General features: G+C 41.7%; 2 protein-coding genes across 4 annotated transcripts in view; one reads left to right on the top strand and one right to left on the bottom strand.

Annotated features, from left to right (window-relative positions):
- Positions 1 to 19669, top strand: part of LOC121647505 (NACHT, LRR and PYD domains-containing protein 12-like) — a gene marked incomplete at its 3' end in the record, with an annotated part of 791953 nt that overhangs the window by 302697 nt on the left and 469587 nt on the right. The window lies entirely within an intron of this gene.
- LOC121646943 (fibroblast growth factor receptor substrate 2-like) lies at positions 1742 to 18608 on the bottom strand. Of its 3 annotated transcripts, none has more exons than XM_041996081.1 (7): positions 18133 to 18608; positions 11702 to 11809; positions 11531 to 11622; positions 9889 to 10075; positions 3479 to 3613; positions 3229 to 3392; positions 1742 to 3122 (listed from the first exon to the last, which is right to left on the bottom strand). In XM_041996081.1, exons 3-7 carry the CDS (start codon positions 11594 to 11596, stop codon positions 2094 to 2096), a joined length of 1581 nt encoding a protein of 526 aa, XP_041852015.1. In that variant the 5' UTR covers positions 11597 to 11622; positions 11702 to 11809; positions 18133 to 18608; the 3' UTR covers positions 1742 to 2093. The 3 variants fall into 3 exon arrangements, with proteins under 3 accessions (XP_041852015.1, XP_041852014.1, XP_041852017.1); XM_041996080.1 differs by having other exon boundaries at positions 11702 to 11795; XM_041996083.1 differs by lacking the exons at positions 11702 to 11809; positions 18133 to 18608 and adding an exon at positions 9715 to 9748.

The following is a 19669-nucleotide window of genomic DNA, read 5'->3' as shown; positions in this document are numbered from 1 at the left end:
CCTTTTACTGGCTTGTTTTTATTGTAACAGCAGATGTAAAAAGACAGGATACTGGACATTATACAAACATACATGAGGAGGAAAAACGAGAAGAAAAAGAAAAAAGAGACAACAAACAACCAGACAAGGAGCAGGTTCATGTTTGTTTAAAAAGATGCTGGTAAACGCCAGTTTTTACACTGGTGAATAAAGCCAGGACGAAGATATCTGATAATAGATAAGCTAAAAAATGATCATTTAATAATAATAATGATACTAATTACATCAATAAATAAGTAGAAATAAGATCAAATAAGAAATAAATGGTTGCCACACCAGGCAACCGTCTACTAAGTTTAAGGAATCGTCCGGGGTTTTATAGTGTTTTACTTACAACAAGAGGACAAAGGCTCCAAATCACTGGCAATATCTGGAATAACTAAGTTTTATTTTCACTTAAAGAAATTTAAAGACATCCTGTTTATTGTCATCAAGGCAATGCAGTAACAGATTAAAGGGGTTTGTTCCTGAATTTAAAGCCAAAGAGATCCTCAGGTCATCTGTGAAGCAGTGAAAAGAGACGTCACAGTTTGAACAAATGGAGCGAGCACAGCTGGACCCAGATGGAGAAAGTCCCGTCGGTCATGCCCTCCCTCCTCTGCTACTGGTGGCTTCCGTCAGTCATCTTCAGGGTGAAGTTTTACCTCATCTCTCCTGCAGCTGGAGGAAGGGGAAGCTGGTGGTCCCTCTGTGGAGACCAACAATCACCACTTACTGCTTCATCTCAGCTCATTCAGGTGAAACTTTATCATCTGATAAATGCTTCTGCCTCACCTGAAACTCAAAGAGTTCAAAGGTCATTCTGTCAGCAGCTCTGGATGTTACTAATGAACAGGTATTACATTCTTACCTGCAGATTCAAACCAACAACCTGAAACCTGTAAAGTATTCACACCCCCACACTGGTGTGTTCAAACATGTTAAAACAAACAGCTAAACTCAAGTTTCCATCTTCCTCCAGCTTTTGTTCTTCCACAACCAGATCTTTGAGATCGCAGAGTTCCAGATTTTCCTCAGACGGTAGGTTTACTGGTGGTTCCTGGAGATTCTAAAAGTAGAGCGATCCATCAGTTATTAGGCTCCTCTATGTGGAGGCGAATTCATTCCTATCATACCTGCAAAAGGTATTGGAAATAAAACGTGTCATAAGGGCCCCCCTTGAAGGCGGGACTTAAAATAAAAAAAACGGATGCCATTGTCTAAACCAGGGGTAGCCAACGTTGGTCCTCGAGGGCCCCAATCAGGCAGGTTTTCCAGATTTCTGTGCTCCAACACACCTGACTTAAACTAACGAGTCATTGTGGAGATCCTTATAGGCTGCTGGATCCATTTAATTTGAGTCAGGTGTGCTGGAGCAGGGAAATCTGAAAAACCTGCCGGATTGGTGCCCTCGAGGACCGACGTTGGCTACCCCTGGTCTAAACAATAAAACAGAAGCAGCAGAAGTGGGCGTGTCTTTCAGAACACGTGACCAAATAGCGCAAGTCACTAATAGATATCACCGTTGCAATTGTTTCGATCTGAAATCAACTTTCTGCATATCATGCAAAGCTGCTCCAGCTCGGGATTCGAACCTGGGCCGACTGCAGTGGGCTACACACCGTCCCATAAAATAACATTTTAGCACCATGTGCTTTTTCTATGTGGCAGATTGACCATCATCTTCATCATGATAAAGGTGTCAGAGGAAGGAGACGAGGCATACAAATAGAACCGGGCTTTATTGGGTCAGATCTACTGTACATGTTGGAACACAGACTTTCAGCAGCAGAGTGACTCGTACAAAAAGCTAAATGGAATGCTTCAGTAATACTGATCTGTACCATATAAGGAATGCAGTCTGTTACATCATCATCATCAATATCATCATCATCCGCCTCCGTCAGAGGTATTACGTCTGCTATAGTACCAGTTTATCTGCTGTGGCACACCTGCACAGGTGAGCACACAGGAAGTCCTATCTTTTATCTGATTGGTCAGCTGGAGTCCATAACAGGAAGCCAAGCACTGTGCAGTCCGTGCGCGGCTCCGTGCACGGCTCCGTGAACAGGAAGTCACGCCATGCTCTTGGTGGGCAGCTCCGTGCTGTTGTGTCTCGTCTTTCGTGACGTGCCGTCGTCTCGCGGCCGTGCCTTCTGCAGGCTGGACATGGCGGCGGTGCGCTCGATGTCAATGAGGGCGTACAGCTCAGTGCGCCGCGTGGGTGTGGTGGGTGGCAGGGGTGAGGTGGGGGTGCGCGGTGTGTGAGGGTTGCTGCCGTCCGAGGCACCCTTGTTCCCGGCACTGCTGTCCATCTCCACCTCAATGTAGTTCAGGGTTTTTGGGGGCTCCGGGTGGCCTGGTAGTGGCGGCCGGCGGAAGTCAAAGTTAAAGATGGTGGGTCCGTCTGTACGGCGCCGGGCCGTGTCAGGCCGGTGCGCGCTGAGCGGCGCCGTCACGTTCTCAGTGTTGACATAGTTGTGCGAAGGCTCGAGCGTGGCGGACAGCGGGTGGGAGTAGGAGTGGTGCAGCAGGCTGTGGGGGGGGTGGTGGTTGTAGCCGTTGAGCGATGGCGTCTTTAGGCCACTGCCCTCCTCCTCCTCTGAGCTCGGCTTCCTGGCCTCCCACACCGGCGGCAGCGCCGGCAGGTTCTCGTAGTCCAGCAGGGCAGTGCGCCGCTGGGCTGAGTTGTTGACATTCTGCAGGTCGGGGGTGAGGGGAGGCGGCCGGTGGCGGCGGGGAGCGACAGATGAATTTGAGGAGGAGCCGTTGGAGTGCGGGGGGGCCGGCTCTGCAGGGCCTTCCGCAGGACCGTTAGTCTCTTGGGGCTCCTGTGCCTCCTTCAGCTCCTGCTGCCTCTTCTCCATCAGCTGCCTCTGAACGGGGGTGGGGCCCAGAACGAAGCGCACACCCTGAGGCTCCAGCAGCACCTGGGGCTCCAGCTGGGTGGGCGGGGCTAAAGGCTCAGTGCGGACCCTGGGAGGAGGCGGTGGGGTGGGAGGACACTGGGACTGGGGAGAGGTGGGGCTCTCCAAAGGGGTGGTGGCGGTCAGTGGGCTGGGCTGGTCCTCCAGGAGACCCGTGGTGTTCACGTAGGTGTGGACCTGTGGACACATCATCATCATCTTCACCATTATCATCCTCATAATCTTCATCATCACCATCATCATCCTTAACACCATCAGTACATTGACCTGTATCTGATCTTACCGCCTCATCAGCTACCAGCAGCGGGTGAGTCGACTCCTCCCCCACAGACGGCAGGCGGGTGCTGGCCACAGAGGGGTGACGTGTGGAGGGGTGAGATGGAGCCTCACCCACAGAGGGCATCCTGGTCACCCCATTGGGGACCGAGGGCACCGAGTATCCCAGAGCTGCACACAGAGAGAGGTAATCAATAACTACATGGATCCCAGCAGCTGCTGCTCCGTCTGGCATGACGTACAGACTGAGTACGTACCCGCAGGAGTGAGCGCCGCCTGCTGGTTGGGGTCCAGCACCGCCTCCTCCACCACGTTGATACTGTGACTGTGCATCACCTCCTGCAGCATGTTGAAGATCTCCTCAGCTCGGGAACATTTGAAGGCAAAGATACCTGCAGACACACAGAGCAGCAACACACACACACCTGAGTACAACATTTACCAACACAAACCAGGGTGTGTTTCAGTGAGGAGGGGGAGGAGCTTCAGGTCAGCTGAGTGAGGAGAAGAATCAGACTGATCTATCCTGTGATGATGGATCTTCCAAACAGTCTAACCTGAAGCAGCATCCACTCATCTGGACTTTTTGGAACCAGAACCATAAATGGACCTTAAGTGACACGAGATTTTTTTTTTTCAAAATCAGCAGACCAATCAGAAGGTGGTAAACTGATGACATCAGAGTAACTCGAAACTGATTCAGTTCTTCAGCCTATGAAGATGTTATTGATGAGCACCTGGTGGCCATCAATGGTATTACACCTCTGCAGGTACCTGAACAACTACCTGTGACCACAGCTGTCGTCACAAACAGCAACTGAGGTTTTACATAAGGCCCAACCCAACATAGGCCCACATTTTTTTGAGGCAGATACTGATTCTGATATTTGGCAGAATTAATCAATTAATCCGATTAATCGGCCGATTTAAAAATAAAAAAAAAAAAGAATAAATTAACTTCATTTTTGGTTCATTAACACTTATACAAACAAAAATATGAATTATAGGCAGAACATTTTACTGTTTCACAATATTTTGTCTTTAAACTTTCCAACAGAAGATTTTCCAAAAACCTGCAACAAAGCATTAAATAACTGGGAAATTATATAACCTTAAAAAAGTCAATCTATAAATGAATTGTATAAATAAATGATGACTTAATTAAATATATCTTGTTTTGTACTTCCTGCTGATGCAAATTAGAAGTAGATTAATGTACAGGTAGAAAATATATATAAGGTGTATGCCTTATAGAACCAACATGAGTGAAGTTAGCAAAACATTTATGCAGCCTTCTGATGCCCTTTAATGTTAAATTACACTTCTTTGCCATGAAATATATCATGGCATATACTATATATGAACCAAAATAAAAACCAGATATGCTTTTCTCGAATGTCAAAAAGATGTCATCTTTGATAGTTGTATCTTATATATAATAGTCACAAACTGTCTGGCACTAATTGTACCACATAGTGAGTCGCTGTTACAGCCTGTCACGTTAGTATTTCCTGACAAAATAAAACTAGGGAGACATGACATTATGACGGTGGCTGAAGACAGACTGTAATTAATAATAAGTTTTCGATGCTGCAGTGAGTAAACCTACTTCCCTCTGCATTCACATCTCTCCTCCTAAAATACGCCTCAACCTGCAGCTGACGCTCGCTCTGTACTCTCAGATATTTTGTACACTTATGTTATTTCTGCAGCTACTGGCTACTCAGCTAATGCTATGCTAGGTTGGGATAACAACAGCTATGTTTTTGCTAACAGACGGGGAGCGCCTTAAGTTAATTTAGCAAAACTTTAGCAATGTAGCGTAAATAAAAAGCTGACTAACACAACTAAGCACGTGTCACTCGTCATTACACATGGCAAACAGAGTTAAACTGAAACTGGAGACATGCTGAGTCATAAATTTCACAACATTATTATGAACTTTCCTGTCAGCAAGCTCCACTCAGACCACTGCTGTACTGTAACCTGGCTGTAGCTACTAGCTAACCCTGTTGAAAAGACAGGGGCATGACTGTGGGATTGAATGGAGTCAGAGCGCCATCCAGTGGACAAACGCCACAAGAACATGATTCTGCAGACTCCAGCACTTAACAGCATATACAGTTTTATGAAAAAGTAAGACTAAATCGGTGTGTAATAGACAAAACATCAGCCGATATTGGCCATTTTGAAAAGGGTTCATTTTAGGGATGCTCCAATCAGATTTTTTGTTGCCGATTCCGATACTGAGTACCCATGAGTGCCGATCACTGCCGATCACTGATAATCACATGGATTGGCTGTAATTTTTTTTATAAGCACGGTTATTTAGACAATAACATGTTTTTCCTTACTTTCTACAAGAGAAAAAATACAAAACACATGCAGGCACAATGCATGAACTACTGTCACGCTCATACGAACGAGTGTTGGTAATTGTTGGCTGCGTTAGCTGCGCTCTGGCTGCTCTGGGTGTCTTCCTTTCATTCTGTGCAGTGAGCCTCGAAAATTCACCGTACTCCTTCCAAGTGTTTGTTCTTTAAATGCCGTATTAGATTCGTTGTTTTGAAGGATTTTGACGTATTTCCCCCGCGAGGTACTTTTGCGTTGCACGTGTTTCAGGATGCAAACTTCACACATCACTCACACACGGTGTAAAACTTCCACACGGCAGACATGATTGTTTTGGATTTGCAACCGCGCGCATGCACATTGTGGAGGAAAGCGAGAGCTACATGACACTGCACGCTGCAGGTTGCAGAGTATGAAATATAGGTGGTCAGATTTTGTGATCGGCAACAAAAGGCATTGATCAGCGAACACCGATCACATACTTTTTCACGGATATCGGCCAAGAATGATCGGCATCCGATCGATCGGAACACCACTAGTTAATTTCGTTTTATACAACCATCAATTTAAAACCCAAAGATGGCCGGCATCATCAGCACCGTACTCAACATGCTGACGTCACAGCCTGGCTTACACCGGACATATAGAACAGCTGATTGACTGCCACATTTACACTCTGCTGATCTTTGATGAACAAACAATACAAAATTTATCATGATAACAGCAAATATCCAGAATTCATCTGCATCACTCTTTCCTAGGGGTTGTTGGTGCTTTGAAAACAAAAGAAAAAGAAAGATTCCTGGAAAGGATCCTTGGATCTGGAAAAGTTCTTTGAAGGGGTTTTATAATGTGATGTCCTTTCTGGATCCTGAATAAGAACAGCCAATAGGACACTTAACAGCAGCATGATGTGTGTTTTCTATAGGCTATAGGAAGTAGCTTAGACAGGTCAAGGTAAACAATGCAACTGTCTTAGATAAGCTAACTGGAACTCTACCCCCAGAACTTCAACCTCTTCTTCACAAAAACCACTTTTTCTACCTCCTGTCTGAAATAACATTTCTAAAGTAAGTGAAGTATATCTTCACAACTACAAGGGCTATATGTACAATCTGGTCTCTACAGAAAGTTGAGACATGCAAGATTACTACAGACGTGACATATGTGTTGTGTCAGAGTAAATTCACCTGGAACACAGTAGAACATGTAAACAGTTCTTCTTAAAAGAAGACCACATTCAGTAAAAACCAGAAAATAGCAGCTCGGTTCATCTAGAAATGGATAAATGAATCCTAGAAATAAGTAAAATAATCCTAGGAATAGGTCTGTCGCGATAAGCAACAAGTCAATTAATTGCACGGCAAGAAAAAAGCGCAATAAGTTTGCCGGTCGCGATAATTTTTATTCCCCCCCTCCCCACACACACGGTTTACCATAGACTGTGTATGACAACAGGTTTCACTATGGAGTATTTCGACTGAACGCTCTGGTTTCTTGCAGAGCGATCTCTCTAGTGTCATACTAGCAGTGGTGAAGCACCCGTGCGAGCCGGTATGCAGCATTTGTTTTGCAGGGCTGCCAACACGCATTGGCCGTGAGACTCGCGCATTTAAGTGGCTTCTCACACTCTCGCGCTGAACCTCCGATTCTCATGCTGAAATATGTAAATAAGTCGAATGGAGAAATAATAGCTGCGAGCACTTTCTCATTTATTGTTTTGCTGCTCCCCACAAGTATGCAGAACAGACACATGTAGCCTACGACGTCAGTACAAAGCCCCCACTTCCTGGTCTACCGTAATAACCCCTGTAATGCGCAGGTACATTACACAAATAGAGTCAGAATATATACTACCATATATGACAAAATAAATCAAGAGCAATGCCGGCTAATTGAGAGGTTTGAGAGGATTCCCAGTGGGCTGCATTACTTTTGGGCCGGTGTCCCTGCGTGTGTGAAAACTGTGCTGGCTTGGCAGTTTTGCCAGTTTTTCCTGTCTGAGCCTCATGTTTAAATTTTTTTTTTGTAAATATTTTTTCCCAAAGGCAATTTTGTTTACAGAACAGACTATTATCCATACTTATTGTGTTTGGTTGTGTTTGGTTTATTGTTAATGCGACTGAGACTCCATTTTATTTTTTTTTTTGTTTTATTTAAAATATCTTCCACTTCCAGTGTAAAATGTTCTTTAGAAATGAAAGTTTAGTGATCTTTAAAAGGGTGTACTTGCATTATTATGGCATTGTCATTATATTAGTTGAAAATGGTCTCAAAATGACAACATTATTGCTTTGTGCAATATTATCGTTTATCGTGATCATTTCTGAGAAAATTTCTCACCTAGCAAAATTTGTTATCGTGACAGGCCTACCTAGGAGTGAGTAAAGTAATATCTGAGGAACTGTGCTACAGTAGAAGGTAAAAAGTGAACCTGAGCAGGTATCCAGGTTTTCTAATAGAGGTGTTCTCTCTCTCAGGAAGCCATCGGCCAATGTCAATGATAGACATCTCTATCAATCTGAGTCAGGAGGATCCAGTGAAGAAGCAACACAGCATGCTCAGAGAGAGACTTCTTCATCTCCAATGCATGACAGAAAGTACTGGAAATCATTCCTGCCAGCAGCCATCACCCTCTGGAACGAGGCAATATTTTTTCATCTTCACTTTTTTTTCATTTGATTTAAAAAAAAAAAAACAAACAACATTGAAAGGAATAAATCTCTGTATAGTATCGGTAAGTATTTTCCATTTCATTTCATCCAAGTTTACTAGGAGTTGTAGGTTTTCCACAGTCAAGAGCTGCAGTCAGACTCGCAATCTTGTTCCATCTCTTTGCTCATTAATAAAAACCTAAGTAGGGATGTTCTGATGGCATTTTTTTTCTGTCCGAAACTGATTCCGATACCTGGGATTTAGATATCTGCCGATATTGAGTACGGATCCAATACCAGTGTTATTTTATTAAGAGCTCTATAAATTTTATTTCATTCATGACAGTGACATGGATCTGGTTGATAAATTTTTGTTATTGCTAGATTGCCCAACAACAATACTCTGGGTTAAATATGAGCCATGAACCGTTAGTTTCCTCCTTCACAGGTGAATAATAAACAAGCACAACAAGAAAGACAGCGCTAGCACCAGAGAAGTCGATCAGCTGATTACCGACTGCCGGTCACAGAAGGAGAGAGAGGAGGAGAAGCCATATTAGTACAGAACTGCAGGAAACTTTATTTTCTTTTTTTTCCCTTTAAATCAACGAGTGCGAGTGTTGAACCCTCTCACTGGGAAAAGTGTGGGGATGGGGGAGCGTTAATTCCGGTTAAAGAATTAACAGAATTAATTTTATAAATTAGTTAGTGCTGTTAACGCGTTACTTTTGACAGCCTTTATATTTATTTATATAATTTATGTTTTATTAACATGTGAAATCCATGATGGCCACAGAACTGTTTTAATTATTGAGTAAATAAACTCAAAGAATTTCTAATAAAACTATCCTGAAATTGGACAAACAGTGAAGGTTTTCCACAAAGAACAGGGGCTGTTAATCAGGAAAATAAACTAAAGACGTCTGTTATTGCGGTGGCTTTCCGCTGAAAATTCCTCAGGTTTATTAAAGGGATTTGCCAACGTTTGTTATTGCTGTGGTTCGTTGCACATTTTTAGCACAACAGTGACTCTTGCAGCTACTTCTCCGCCTACCAACTCAAAACAACGAACACACAAGACTGCGTAACTTCCCGTGTCTGTGTGGTTGTGATGGGCAGGAAACCAAGAATTATTATTCCATTTCCGTGGTATCGCATGGTGTTCAGACGATACCGATCCCCTTACTTTTGGTAGGATTGGCGAGTTTTTCTGATGCTAGTATTGGTATTGGCCCATCCCTACACCGAAGACAGAGAAACATCATTTAAACTGAACACGCCAAACACCATTAGACAGGAACAGGCTCCACAAGGAAAACTACCACAGTAACCATGGAAACAACAACAAATGCACACACACAGCAGAGACAGCAGGGAACACAAATACACTGATTGATCTGTGTGTTTCCACACCATCTCTGATCAGCCAGATCGCCGTATTTGGGTGGGGTGGGGGTGAGGGAGGTGGGGCAGTGTCTGAGACTTACCCGACCCACTGACCCCATCCAGGTGGTCCAGGTCCTGACGGCGTGCACGGAGAAACACCAGAAACAGTTAACAGGCTGCAGACGACGATGTCTCACCTGAGCAGCTCCATCATCACCCACCTGTGTTTGTGTATGTTTGTGTGTGTGCATGTGTGTGCGTGCATGCATGCATACCTTGACCCGTCTGGCAGCGGCGGCCGCTCTCAAAGGAGAACAGGTTGGAGTCGTAGCCGTAGCGCCGCAGGCACAAGTAAGGCCACCTGACATCGTCACGGCGATGGGTGTGGAGGACGAGCTCGGCGTCGGTCAGCTCCATCACACCTGAGCCCAGCTCGTTCCCATCGTCGTCCACATTGATCACCTGACAACACACACACACAAACATCTGCAGTGTTGGAGATGTGTGAAGCACCAGAAGTGTTTACTTTCACTTCCTGTTTGTCATCAGTGGAAAAACCGAGCATGCTCAGTTTTATCAGATCCGAGTCAACTCCTGAATGACCAGCTGTCTCTTCAGATACAAAGAGGGTTTATTTACCAGCTGACTGTCAATAATGATGAGTTAGTTTCAGGCTTAGAGAAAGCTTTACCTCCTCTGAGTTCTATGACAGTCTCAATTCTTTTATTATATCATTAATAAAATCAATATTCCTCCTAAATCAGGTCCATCTTCCTGGTTCACCAGCTGACGGATCAGCTGACCGATTCGCTCTGCAGGACGGATTCTTGTCATGTTTCCTCCAGAAATCTGAACTCAGACTGAAACCAGATCTGTTGATGTGTTTCCTGAAGAAAAGTCTGAATACTTTATGTAAAGAGATGCTTCATCGTCATCATCATCATCATCATCATAAAAATAGGTTCAGCATCACCAAACCTTTCGAATGATGGAATAAAAACTTTTAAAGATCTTTATTTTTTGGCTTAGAATTTTTTTGTTTTATTTTAAAATATTTTCCCCATTTTTAAAATTAGTTTTGCATGTTAATAAAATTAACATGCAAAACTAACTAAATAAATTAACTGAAGATTACCACTGATGCTGAAAACCTGCTTTTCTTCACACACTCATCTTTCAGTGGACCACAATTAAAGCTGAGGAATAGTGGACCAGAACCAAAGCATCATCATCATCATTCTGAAAAATTCCAGTATCCTGTCCTTGTCCAATCAGATTGATGATCCATTACTTCCCTTCATGATCGTGCATGACTGCTCCTCTTCCATCATGATTATTTTCCCCTTCCTTCAGTTTTCTTATAAACACAGCTTCCTGTTCGTCCGATTAGCTTTTACTTCTTTACTTGGATTTTTTAAAAAGTTTTCTGACGTCTTCTTCGGTCCACCTGTACGTTTCCTCTCTCCAACCTTCCTTTTTGTTTAGACTTCCACCTTGTTTCTCTGGTTGGGATCATGCTTCCTGAACTCTTCACCTGCAGACTAATTTACATCTTTACACCTGTGCAGGTGTGAAAATTACAGCTGAGCCTTCATTTTTTTCCTCCACAATATGAAAAATAAACACCAATTTCTAAACAGAGCTTTCAGCTGTTAAATAAAGTTGTATTTGTATTTTTCCTTAAAAAAAGGAAAAGAAAGAAAATACTCCATTACTTGTGGGGTCAGATTCACCTGAACCAACCAGCTCAGCTCCTCTGAATGACTTCACAGATCCAGATCATCAGAAAACAGCAGACCAAAAAACTCAGACCAAAAAATGGGCATGTTGTGATGTCTGATTGGTAAGCCAATCAGGAAGCCCCACCCCCGCGCAGCTCCAGTTGCAGCTGAAAGGTGCGGTAGAAGCAGGACTCACCTTGAATTTACTTTGATGATTATCTGGAACCGACTCTTTCTCTGGACAGCTTAGGCAGCTACCCATGGCTTCTTCAGAGCACCATGTGACGTCTGGGGAAGACGGAAACACACGGTGAGGACGTCTGAAACCTCAGGGGGTACTCAGGTAGAGATCTTCAGGTGGACTCACCTGAAACCTGCCTCCTGTAGCTCTGCTTCCATCCTCAGAGCCTGATGGCCTCTCATGCTTCAGTTGGTCTGCGGTCCAGTCCAGAACAGCAGCTCTGCAGAGAAAAAGCTGGAGATCAGTCCACACCTGGTTCACAGTGAGACCACTTCATTTTACAGAACCTTTGGGTTTGAGAACGTATCTAATAAACTGTAAAAACTCCTCTAACATCAGGGCTGCACAATATATTGAAAAGTCACCTTCTTGTAAACTGCGATAAATAGTTGTCTCTATTTGCATATCTTGAGAACGTGATGTGATGCTGTTCCAAACGCTGCTGTGCATTCATGCCCTGTGTGCGTTGCATGTGGATTAAATAGACTCCCTGGATGCTCCATGTAGATGCTAACGACTGAGGCAACAGAGCACATGGGGTGAGCGTTGTGATGGTGGAAGGTAACGAGACGGTGAACGAAAATGGGGATGCAGAAGAACTCGTAGCTAAAAAGAACCATGCTGAGTTATTTGGAACTATGTTGGTTAGAAGAGAGATGACTCACTACAAACACAGTAACTCTGCAAGACATGTCGGATACGAGCCCACAGACATATAAACGTAAATAAATAAAACTAAAGGTGGTGTTTACAGAGTCAATCTTTTGATCATTAGGAAGTAGGCAAAGCTTCAATGAATAAATAATTATTTAACTAGCATGTGGGATTACTTAGGCTTGTATTTCAAATAAAAAAATGTCAAATACTTACTAGCTTACAACAATCACTCATCAGCTAACATTTAACAGAATTAAATGTTTTTTAAATGTATATTTTTTTAGCAATTATTTGAAGTAGAAAAAAAATAGAAAAAAAAGCATCATATAATGCTAAAATAACAAAACAGAGTGCTGGATATCAGCTGGTATTGATTTATTGTATCTGACATCTTTACATGTAGATCATGTCTGCACGACAATGGCAGACCAGTGCAACTTGTGCATGGAATGAAAAAGTTATTTTATTTATCGCATGGGTCATCCTGCAGCCATTCTCTAAATTTAAGGCTGAAAAACAGTCACAATCATTATAAATGTCTGATACGAGTAATAACTTTGTGCGTTAATGTAAAAGAGAGAAAATGCGTTATTCCACATATTCTCACTGCATTAACGCACTGACAGCCATAGTTACAAGTAAAAGACCTAAAAGGAGAGTACATGTGATTTTACACATATAGTGTTTGGAAATTAAAACATAATAACCGTGATAATCGTAAAATCATAATATTTACTTAACAATTGTATCGAGAAAAACTGTAATTGTGACATTGCTAGCCTGGACCTGGTGCTGATGTGTTCTGGATCAGCTCCGTGACCACAGCTACTGTCTCATACACCAAACCACGGATGAAGAAAGACCCCCCGCTGTGTCTATTCACACCTGAGCCCTTGAACGCACCAGAAAGACAGACCTGCAGAGACAGGGGCTCTAAAGGGAGCGCCAGAATGTACGACACACACTGAAAGCAACACAAAGACATTGAGTTGAAAACCAACAGCAGTGAATGTTGTTTTGTTTCATTCGGAAAAAACCGACTGACCGTTTGACGTTTGAGTCATCAGCGGCAGATGTTTCAGCCAATATATTGTAAAACTTTAATGAAACACAGTGTGTAATACAGCGGCTGTGTGAACACCCGACAGCCATAACTGATCTGATGTATGTTTGCTTTGTTTTTTATTAATCGGTAACACAGCGAACTGGTGTCCAGTTGAGAATCAACTTTTCAGATTCCGAACGAACTTTTTTGGCATCTAAACTGTTTTAAGAATTTGGTTCAAGAACAGAGTGAAAATGCCCAGGGTCGGGGAGGGCGGAGCCTACACGATTTTTCCTAAAATGGAATTGTTTAATTAAATCATAAAAATCAATTCACCTTCTTCAACCGAACACCACAAGAGGAAGTCGGTCCACAGAAACCAGGTAAACTAGAACCAGAGTCCTGCTGCTGAAGCAGTCTGGTCCTGCTTTAATCTCTTTAACAAAAAGCCAAAGAAGTAGAAGAAGAAAACGGTGTTGTTTTCGTCAATGATGACGAATTTATTTAATTGACGAACCTTTTTTTCATGATAACGAGACGGTGACGAGCTAAAAATGGCTCTCTGATGATGAAAACATGATGAGACGAAAATGTTCAAGCCTAAAATGCACGACATTTCTGTCTATTGTTAGCGCAATCTGTAATATCCAAAATCTGCACCTTGGCCACGCCTACCACTAGACATGCAGCGTACACAGACAAGCAGTTTATTCATTCATAGATGAATCATGGCGGCAGCGTCGGTTTGGTGGAAGCGATGAAACGATATACGGACATATTTTAACTATAATCCATCATAATTTCACTGGCAGACCAGGTCAAGTCGAGCATTTGTTCCTCATCCATTGCTCATATTTCAGGCATGTGTGTGTTCATGGTGGAATACTGCACTTCAGAAAATTCTCAGAAATAAAGCCACAGTTACTAAAGTAAGGATGTTGTTGCTCTTTGCTATTTTGGAATAATTGATTCCACAATTAGCACTTTATCTGTGTGATGCATAACCCTAAGTAGAACAGAAAGTATCTGCTGATGGTTGGGAAACCTTCGAAGTCTAAAACCATTCCTTTTAATTTTATAATTATTGATGAAAATAACCAAACAAGCTCACAATGTGTTGCTATATGCTGTTTTCTTGTGTGACATTTTTGTATGATGAAGTAGGGCATTAATTCATTAAGAAAAATTAAATATAGAAATAAAAGGTTTGTGCCCAACAGCAGTTAAGTATAGCACGGCAGCACTGAATCCCTGTTGATGGGAAAGTCTCAGCTAAAGCTATCAGTCTGGTAAAGGATCTGGTTATTATGCAAAAGTTAAACTAAAACTAAAACTGGACTAAAACTATCAAACTTAGAAATGACTGAAATGTGACTAAAACTAATAATAATTTTCGTCCTGAAGACTAAAACCAAGACTGAAACTGAGATGCCTGCCAAAAACAACACTGGAAGAAAAAGGAGTAGAAATAGTAACAATAAGGAAGAGGTAGAAAAAAATAAATACAAGAATAGAAAGTAAAGTAAAAAAGTACAAGTAGTGGATAGGGCTGGGCAATATGTCAAGATTTTCAAATATATTGAGACTTTATCAGACACAATATAGAAGGAGGGAATATCGTTTATACCGAGATAGCTTGTTTTGAGTTAAAAGCATCTTTTCTTTTGCATTTTGCACAGCTGGATTTTTGTTATGTCATTGAAAAGTATTTTTAATTTATTTTGTTTTAGGAGCATTTAATTTAAAGGTACTGTAGTTTCAGTCAGCTGTTTTAATGCACATGTGCTACTGATCCTTAGTAAAAGTATATTTGGCACTAAAGGCTGTAAATTAGAAGTATTTTTGGTTAATTCACAAATATATATATATATATATATATATATATATATATCGAGATATATATCGTATATCGTGTTTCAGGTAAAAAATATCGAGATATAAGATTTGGTTCATATCGCCCAGCCCTAGTAGTAGAAGTTGAAATGAAGAAAAAAGTTGAAGACGACTAAGCAGACAAAAAAGACATGATCAAGAAAAAAAAGAAATAGAAGAATTAATGGAAAAAGTGAGAAAAAAGAAAAAAATGAATTTATTCTACAACTGGATGTGGAGTCAACAGGAACAGAGTGAAGTTTTTCTATCACACACCAAAAGGAAAACAAGTCGACTGATTTCAACACAAACATCCAAAAACAAAGTATTATTAATTATGGACTTAAAGGAAACACATCTCATCTCTGCTCCTGGATTTCCATGTTTACAGATGAGCGGTTTGGACAGAATTCATCAACACTCAGGAGTCAACAACGTGTTTACCCCTCATGTTTGGTCAATAAACAGCCATTTCATTCTGAGTTTTTTCTCATAAAACAAATTTTCTGAGCCCCAACAGGAGTTACTGTAAACAGTTGATTTATCATTGAAATGGAAAGAAATCAACGTTCTGTTGTGAATCTGAGATCAACCTGAGCTGGATTTATTCAGCAGTCCGATACATCACATTTCAATGTTTTCCTCTGACAGTTTTCCAGACTCCAGTCCTCAATGGAACAAACATTCCAGCTCAGTTTTTGTACGGGCCTCTGAAGTCCTTCACGACAAACGTCAACTTCCAAAAAATTATATTAAACTTTATAGATTCATAAATATTTTTTCCTGCTGGTTTTGGTCAAACCTTTTTCATCAACTTCTGATCCAAACTAACAAATACTGAAGAATAATCAGGACTTTATCCCTTTAAATGTCTGCTTACATGATGCTCATATTTTTATGCTACAATATAAAAATTTTCCTTTTCAGATTTTTAAATCTTGTAGCTAAAAGTAAATATAATCATGTTCGGATTTAGTTTTTACAGTCACTGTTAAAATCACCCATTTGCTGTTACAGGCTTATGGATCGATTCACAGACCAACTCCGGCTCCAGAGGGCCACCGTTCTGCAGGTTTTACATCAGGGATGCCAAGCTCCGGCCCCAGAGGGCCACCATCTCACAGATTTTCCAGCACTGATCTTAAACCAGGGCTACTCATTTCTGTCCCATGTTCCAAAATCTAGCATGTTTTCAACGTATTCCTGCTTCAACACACCCAATTCAAATTAATTTGTTGTTGTGCAGAAGTTGATAGGCTGTTGGATCCATTTAGCTTTAATCAGGTTTGGGTGGCCCTCAAGGGACACAGTTTATTGTCCCCACATTAAATGTTGTTCATTGTTTCATTAGTTTTGTACTTGTGTTATTCAGCTTCATTAGCTGTACTGTCAAAATTCAGTCAAGTTGAAAAAAATCTTTTTCTCTTAATGTTATTTTGTCTTTAGGACAATTAATTCAGTTCAAGTCAGAGAGTTTACAAAATATTTACTGAACTTATTAGCAATCAATTACACAATCAATTAACTCATTCATACTGCCTTGAGTTGTTATTCCTTCATGTCTGATGTAGAAAATGAGATTTAAAGAACCTTAAAACTATTTTTGATTTTGCTCACATTTCTTTGTTAATCTCAGATAAACAAAGATAACACAGTCTGACAGCCAAAAAATAGGATTTAGCAGCAACAAGATGATTCTCAAAGACCTGGAAACTTGGCATATCTCAGCATGGGAAACTGGAGGACAAAATAAGAACAGTCATATCACACTACAGCAGATGAACAGGGTCTGAGAGTGGTGTCCTGATGAAATAGGCACAAATCCAACAAAGACATGAACCAGGACCTGAGCAATACATCTGGACCGTTAGTTGATGAATCTACTGTTGGCCAAAGCCTCAATAGAAATGGTCTCCATTAAAGGATGGTTGTCAATATGCCATTGTTAAAGGAAGGGAAAGGTGAGAAAAGGCTGAGGTATGTCACATGACTCATGAACTGCACTGAAAATCTGTGGTGACAGGTCTGAAGGAGGGATGGATCCTCCCCAGAACCCAGACCTTAACAGGTCTGATGGATGGATGGATCTTCCCCACAACCCGGACCTTAACAGATCTGATGGAGAGATGGATCCTCCCCAGAACCCGGACCTTAACAGGTCTGATGGATGGATGGATCTTCCCCACAACCCGGACCTTAACAGATCTGATGGAGAGATGGATCCTACCCAGGACCCGGACATCAACATGACTGAAACAGTGTGGGATCATCTGTCAGCGAACAGAACAAAAGGCAGAAACATCCAAGAAGATCTTCAAGGATCCTGAGAACTATTCCTGAAGACGCCTTATAAGAAATGACAGAAAGCTTCTCTAAGAGAGTTCAGACTGTGTTGAAGAACAAAGCTGCTCAGTCCTCCAAAAAAAACTGGACTATGGTTCTGACTCAGATGCAGGAATTACTTGTGTTGGGACATGTTTCAGTAAATCAGCAATTCCCTGTTTTGTTTTGAATTATTATTATTATTTTTACATGCAAATATAAAAATTTCTGTATAGGAAATTGTATTTTATTTAAATCTGGAAACAGAAACGCTCCTCAGCTTTGGGCTCAGTGTGTTGTTTTCGCTGTCCTTCATACAAACAGACTGAAGCCTGTTGGTGTTTACTAATCCCACTAACACTCTAATTAACTAATTACACAGCGCGAGCCTCTCATCTACAAACCAGAACTAGTAGCTGAAGCTTGCTAACTAAGTTCAGTGGGTTAGTTTTCCTTTAGGTTTGCGGCAGCAGCAACATGAAACTTCTTGGTGTAATGGTGGCTAGTTAGCAGCGAGCTAAGCTTCAGCTCCGTGTTGCTTCAATAAGCTAACACTGATTTCAGCTCATTAGCTTCGAGGCTACGCTCAGCGCCGCGATACCAGCGCGTTCTGCCCGATAGCTTACCCCACAAACTGTAGGTACCATCAAGACAAACTTACCGGGCTCCGTTAACGTGGGGACTTCTAGCATCCAAACTTTTGGGTCATCTATCAGACAGACAGTTAGCTCAAATTTGCCCGTAAACGACGATGAGCAGCTAACGTTAGCCGCTGCTACAGCAGCAGCAGATCCTCCATCTTTCCTCTGCGCTGCTGGAGCGCCAAAAAAAAAAAAAAAAAAAAAAAAAAAAAAAAAACAATCACAACTTCTTCCAAACTCCTCGAACGCTTCAGTTAACGCGATTTAAATCACCCAAAACGGTTATAATCCATAGGTAGTCCTCGGTAGTCCACTGTGGGTATGGAGGTCCCGTCCAATCGAACTTTTTCTGGCTGAAAACCAAGTTTGGGACGCTCGGAGCGTCTCTCTGCTGCTAGCTGTCTGTCGGGCTAAATCACTGCGAGTTGGCTCAACTTCCGAAACTTCAGCAGCCTCCAATGTGTGGAGCCCAGACAAACACGGCGCATGCGCGGCAAACCAGGTCCGGGACAGCCAGGGCCTCTCCCCGCGAGCCGCTGACAGACATACAAAGACACAAAACAACACACAATGCCACACAAATTCACAAAACACAACACAAGAACGCAAAAAAAAAAAAAAAAACACAACACAAAACAACACACAACAGAGAAATAACACAAGAACACAACCACAAAAAAACAAAACGACAACAACAAAAACAAAACACAGAGAGAAAACACAACACAAAACAACACCCACAAGAATTAAAACACAGACATAAAAGCAGCATGATACAACAGTGTCATGTTAGGCAAGTTAGTTTAGTAACTAATACTGTAACTAGTTATAGTCATTGTACCGTTAGTTTAGTAATTAACATCTGTAACTAGTTACAGATAGTATAGTGTTAGTTGGTTCAGTAACTAATATCCGTAACTGTTGAGTCAATGTAGTGCTAATTTGGTAACTATTACAGTCACTAATTACAGTCAGTTTACTGTTTGTTAGTTTAGTAACTAACAGATGTAACTGTTGTTAGTTCAGTGTTAGTTACTTTAGAAACTAACACTGAAATTTAGTAAGTTACTAAAGTAACTTGTAACTTTAGTTAGACCTTAAATGGATCACTGTAGAGTTACATTAGTTACTTTAGTAACTAGTTACAGCCATTGTTATATTAATTTAGTAACTAACATCTATAACTCAAATGTCCATGCACCCTCCAAGACCCTGCTGAGCAGGATCTGAACTCTTGCCTGAAGTCTTGCCCACTTGTACACGACCAGGAGAAAAGTCACTACTCCTCCTGAATCCAAGGGTTAATTATTCGGTGGACCCTCCTCTCCAAGACACCGAAATAGATCTTACTAATGAGGTTGAGGAGTATGATCACCCTGCAGTCTCTGTGTCGTTGCTTGTGTAGTTTCCTGTGTCTTTGCTTGTGTAGGCTCCTGTGTTGTTGATTGTGTAGTTTCCTGTGTTGTTGGTTGTGTAGTTTTTTGCATCATTAATTGTGTATTTTCTTGTGTTGTTGATTGTGTAGTCTTCTGTGTTGTTGCTTGTATAGTTTCCTGT

The sequence above is a fragment of the Melanotaenia boesemani genome, chromosome 10 (genome assembly GCF_017639745.1).
Source record: "Melanotaenia boesemani isolate fMelBoe1 chromosome 10, fMelBoe1.pri, whole genome shotgun sequence".
Lineage (NCBI taxonomy): Eukaryota > Metazoa > Chordata > Actinopteri > Atheriniformes > Melanotaeniidae > Melanotaenia > Melanotaenia boesemani.
Note: the sequence above shows the minus strand (reverse complement) of the source record. Positions and strands in the feature narration are given on the sequence as shown.

Coding starts and splice junctions, on each gene's coding strand:
- LOC121646943 (XM_041996081.1), bottom strand. CDS start 11,596: ATGGGTAGCTGCCTAAGCTGTCCAGAGAAAGAGTCGGTTCCAGATAAT. Junction 3,393..3,478: donor GGCGGCGCTCACTCCTGCGG/GTACGTACTCAG, acceptor CTCTGTGTGCAG/CTCTGGGATACTCGGTGCCC. Junction 3,123..3,228: donor TGCTGGTAGCTGATGAGGCG/GTAAGATCAGAT, acceptor ATGTGTCCACAG/GTCCACACCTACGTGAACAC.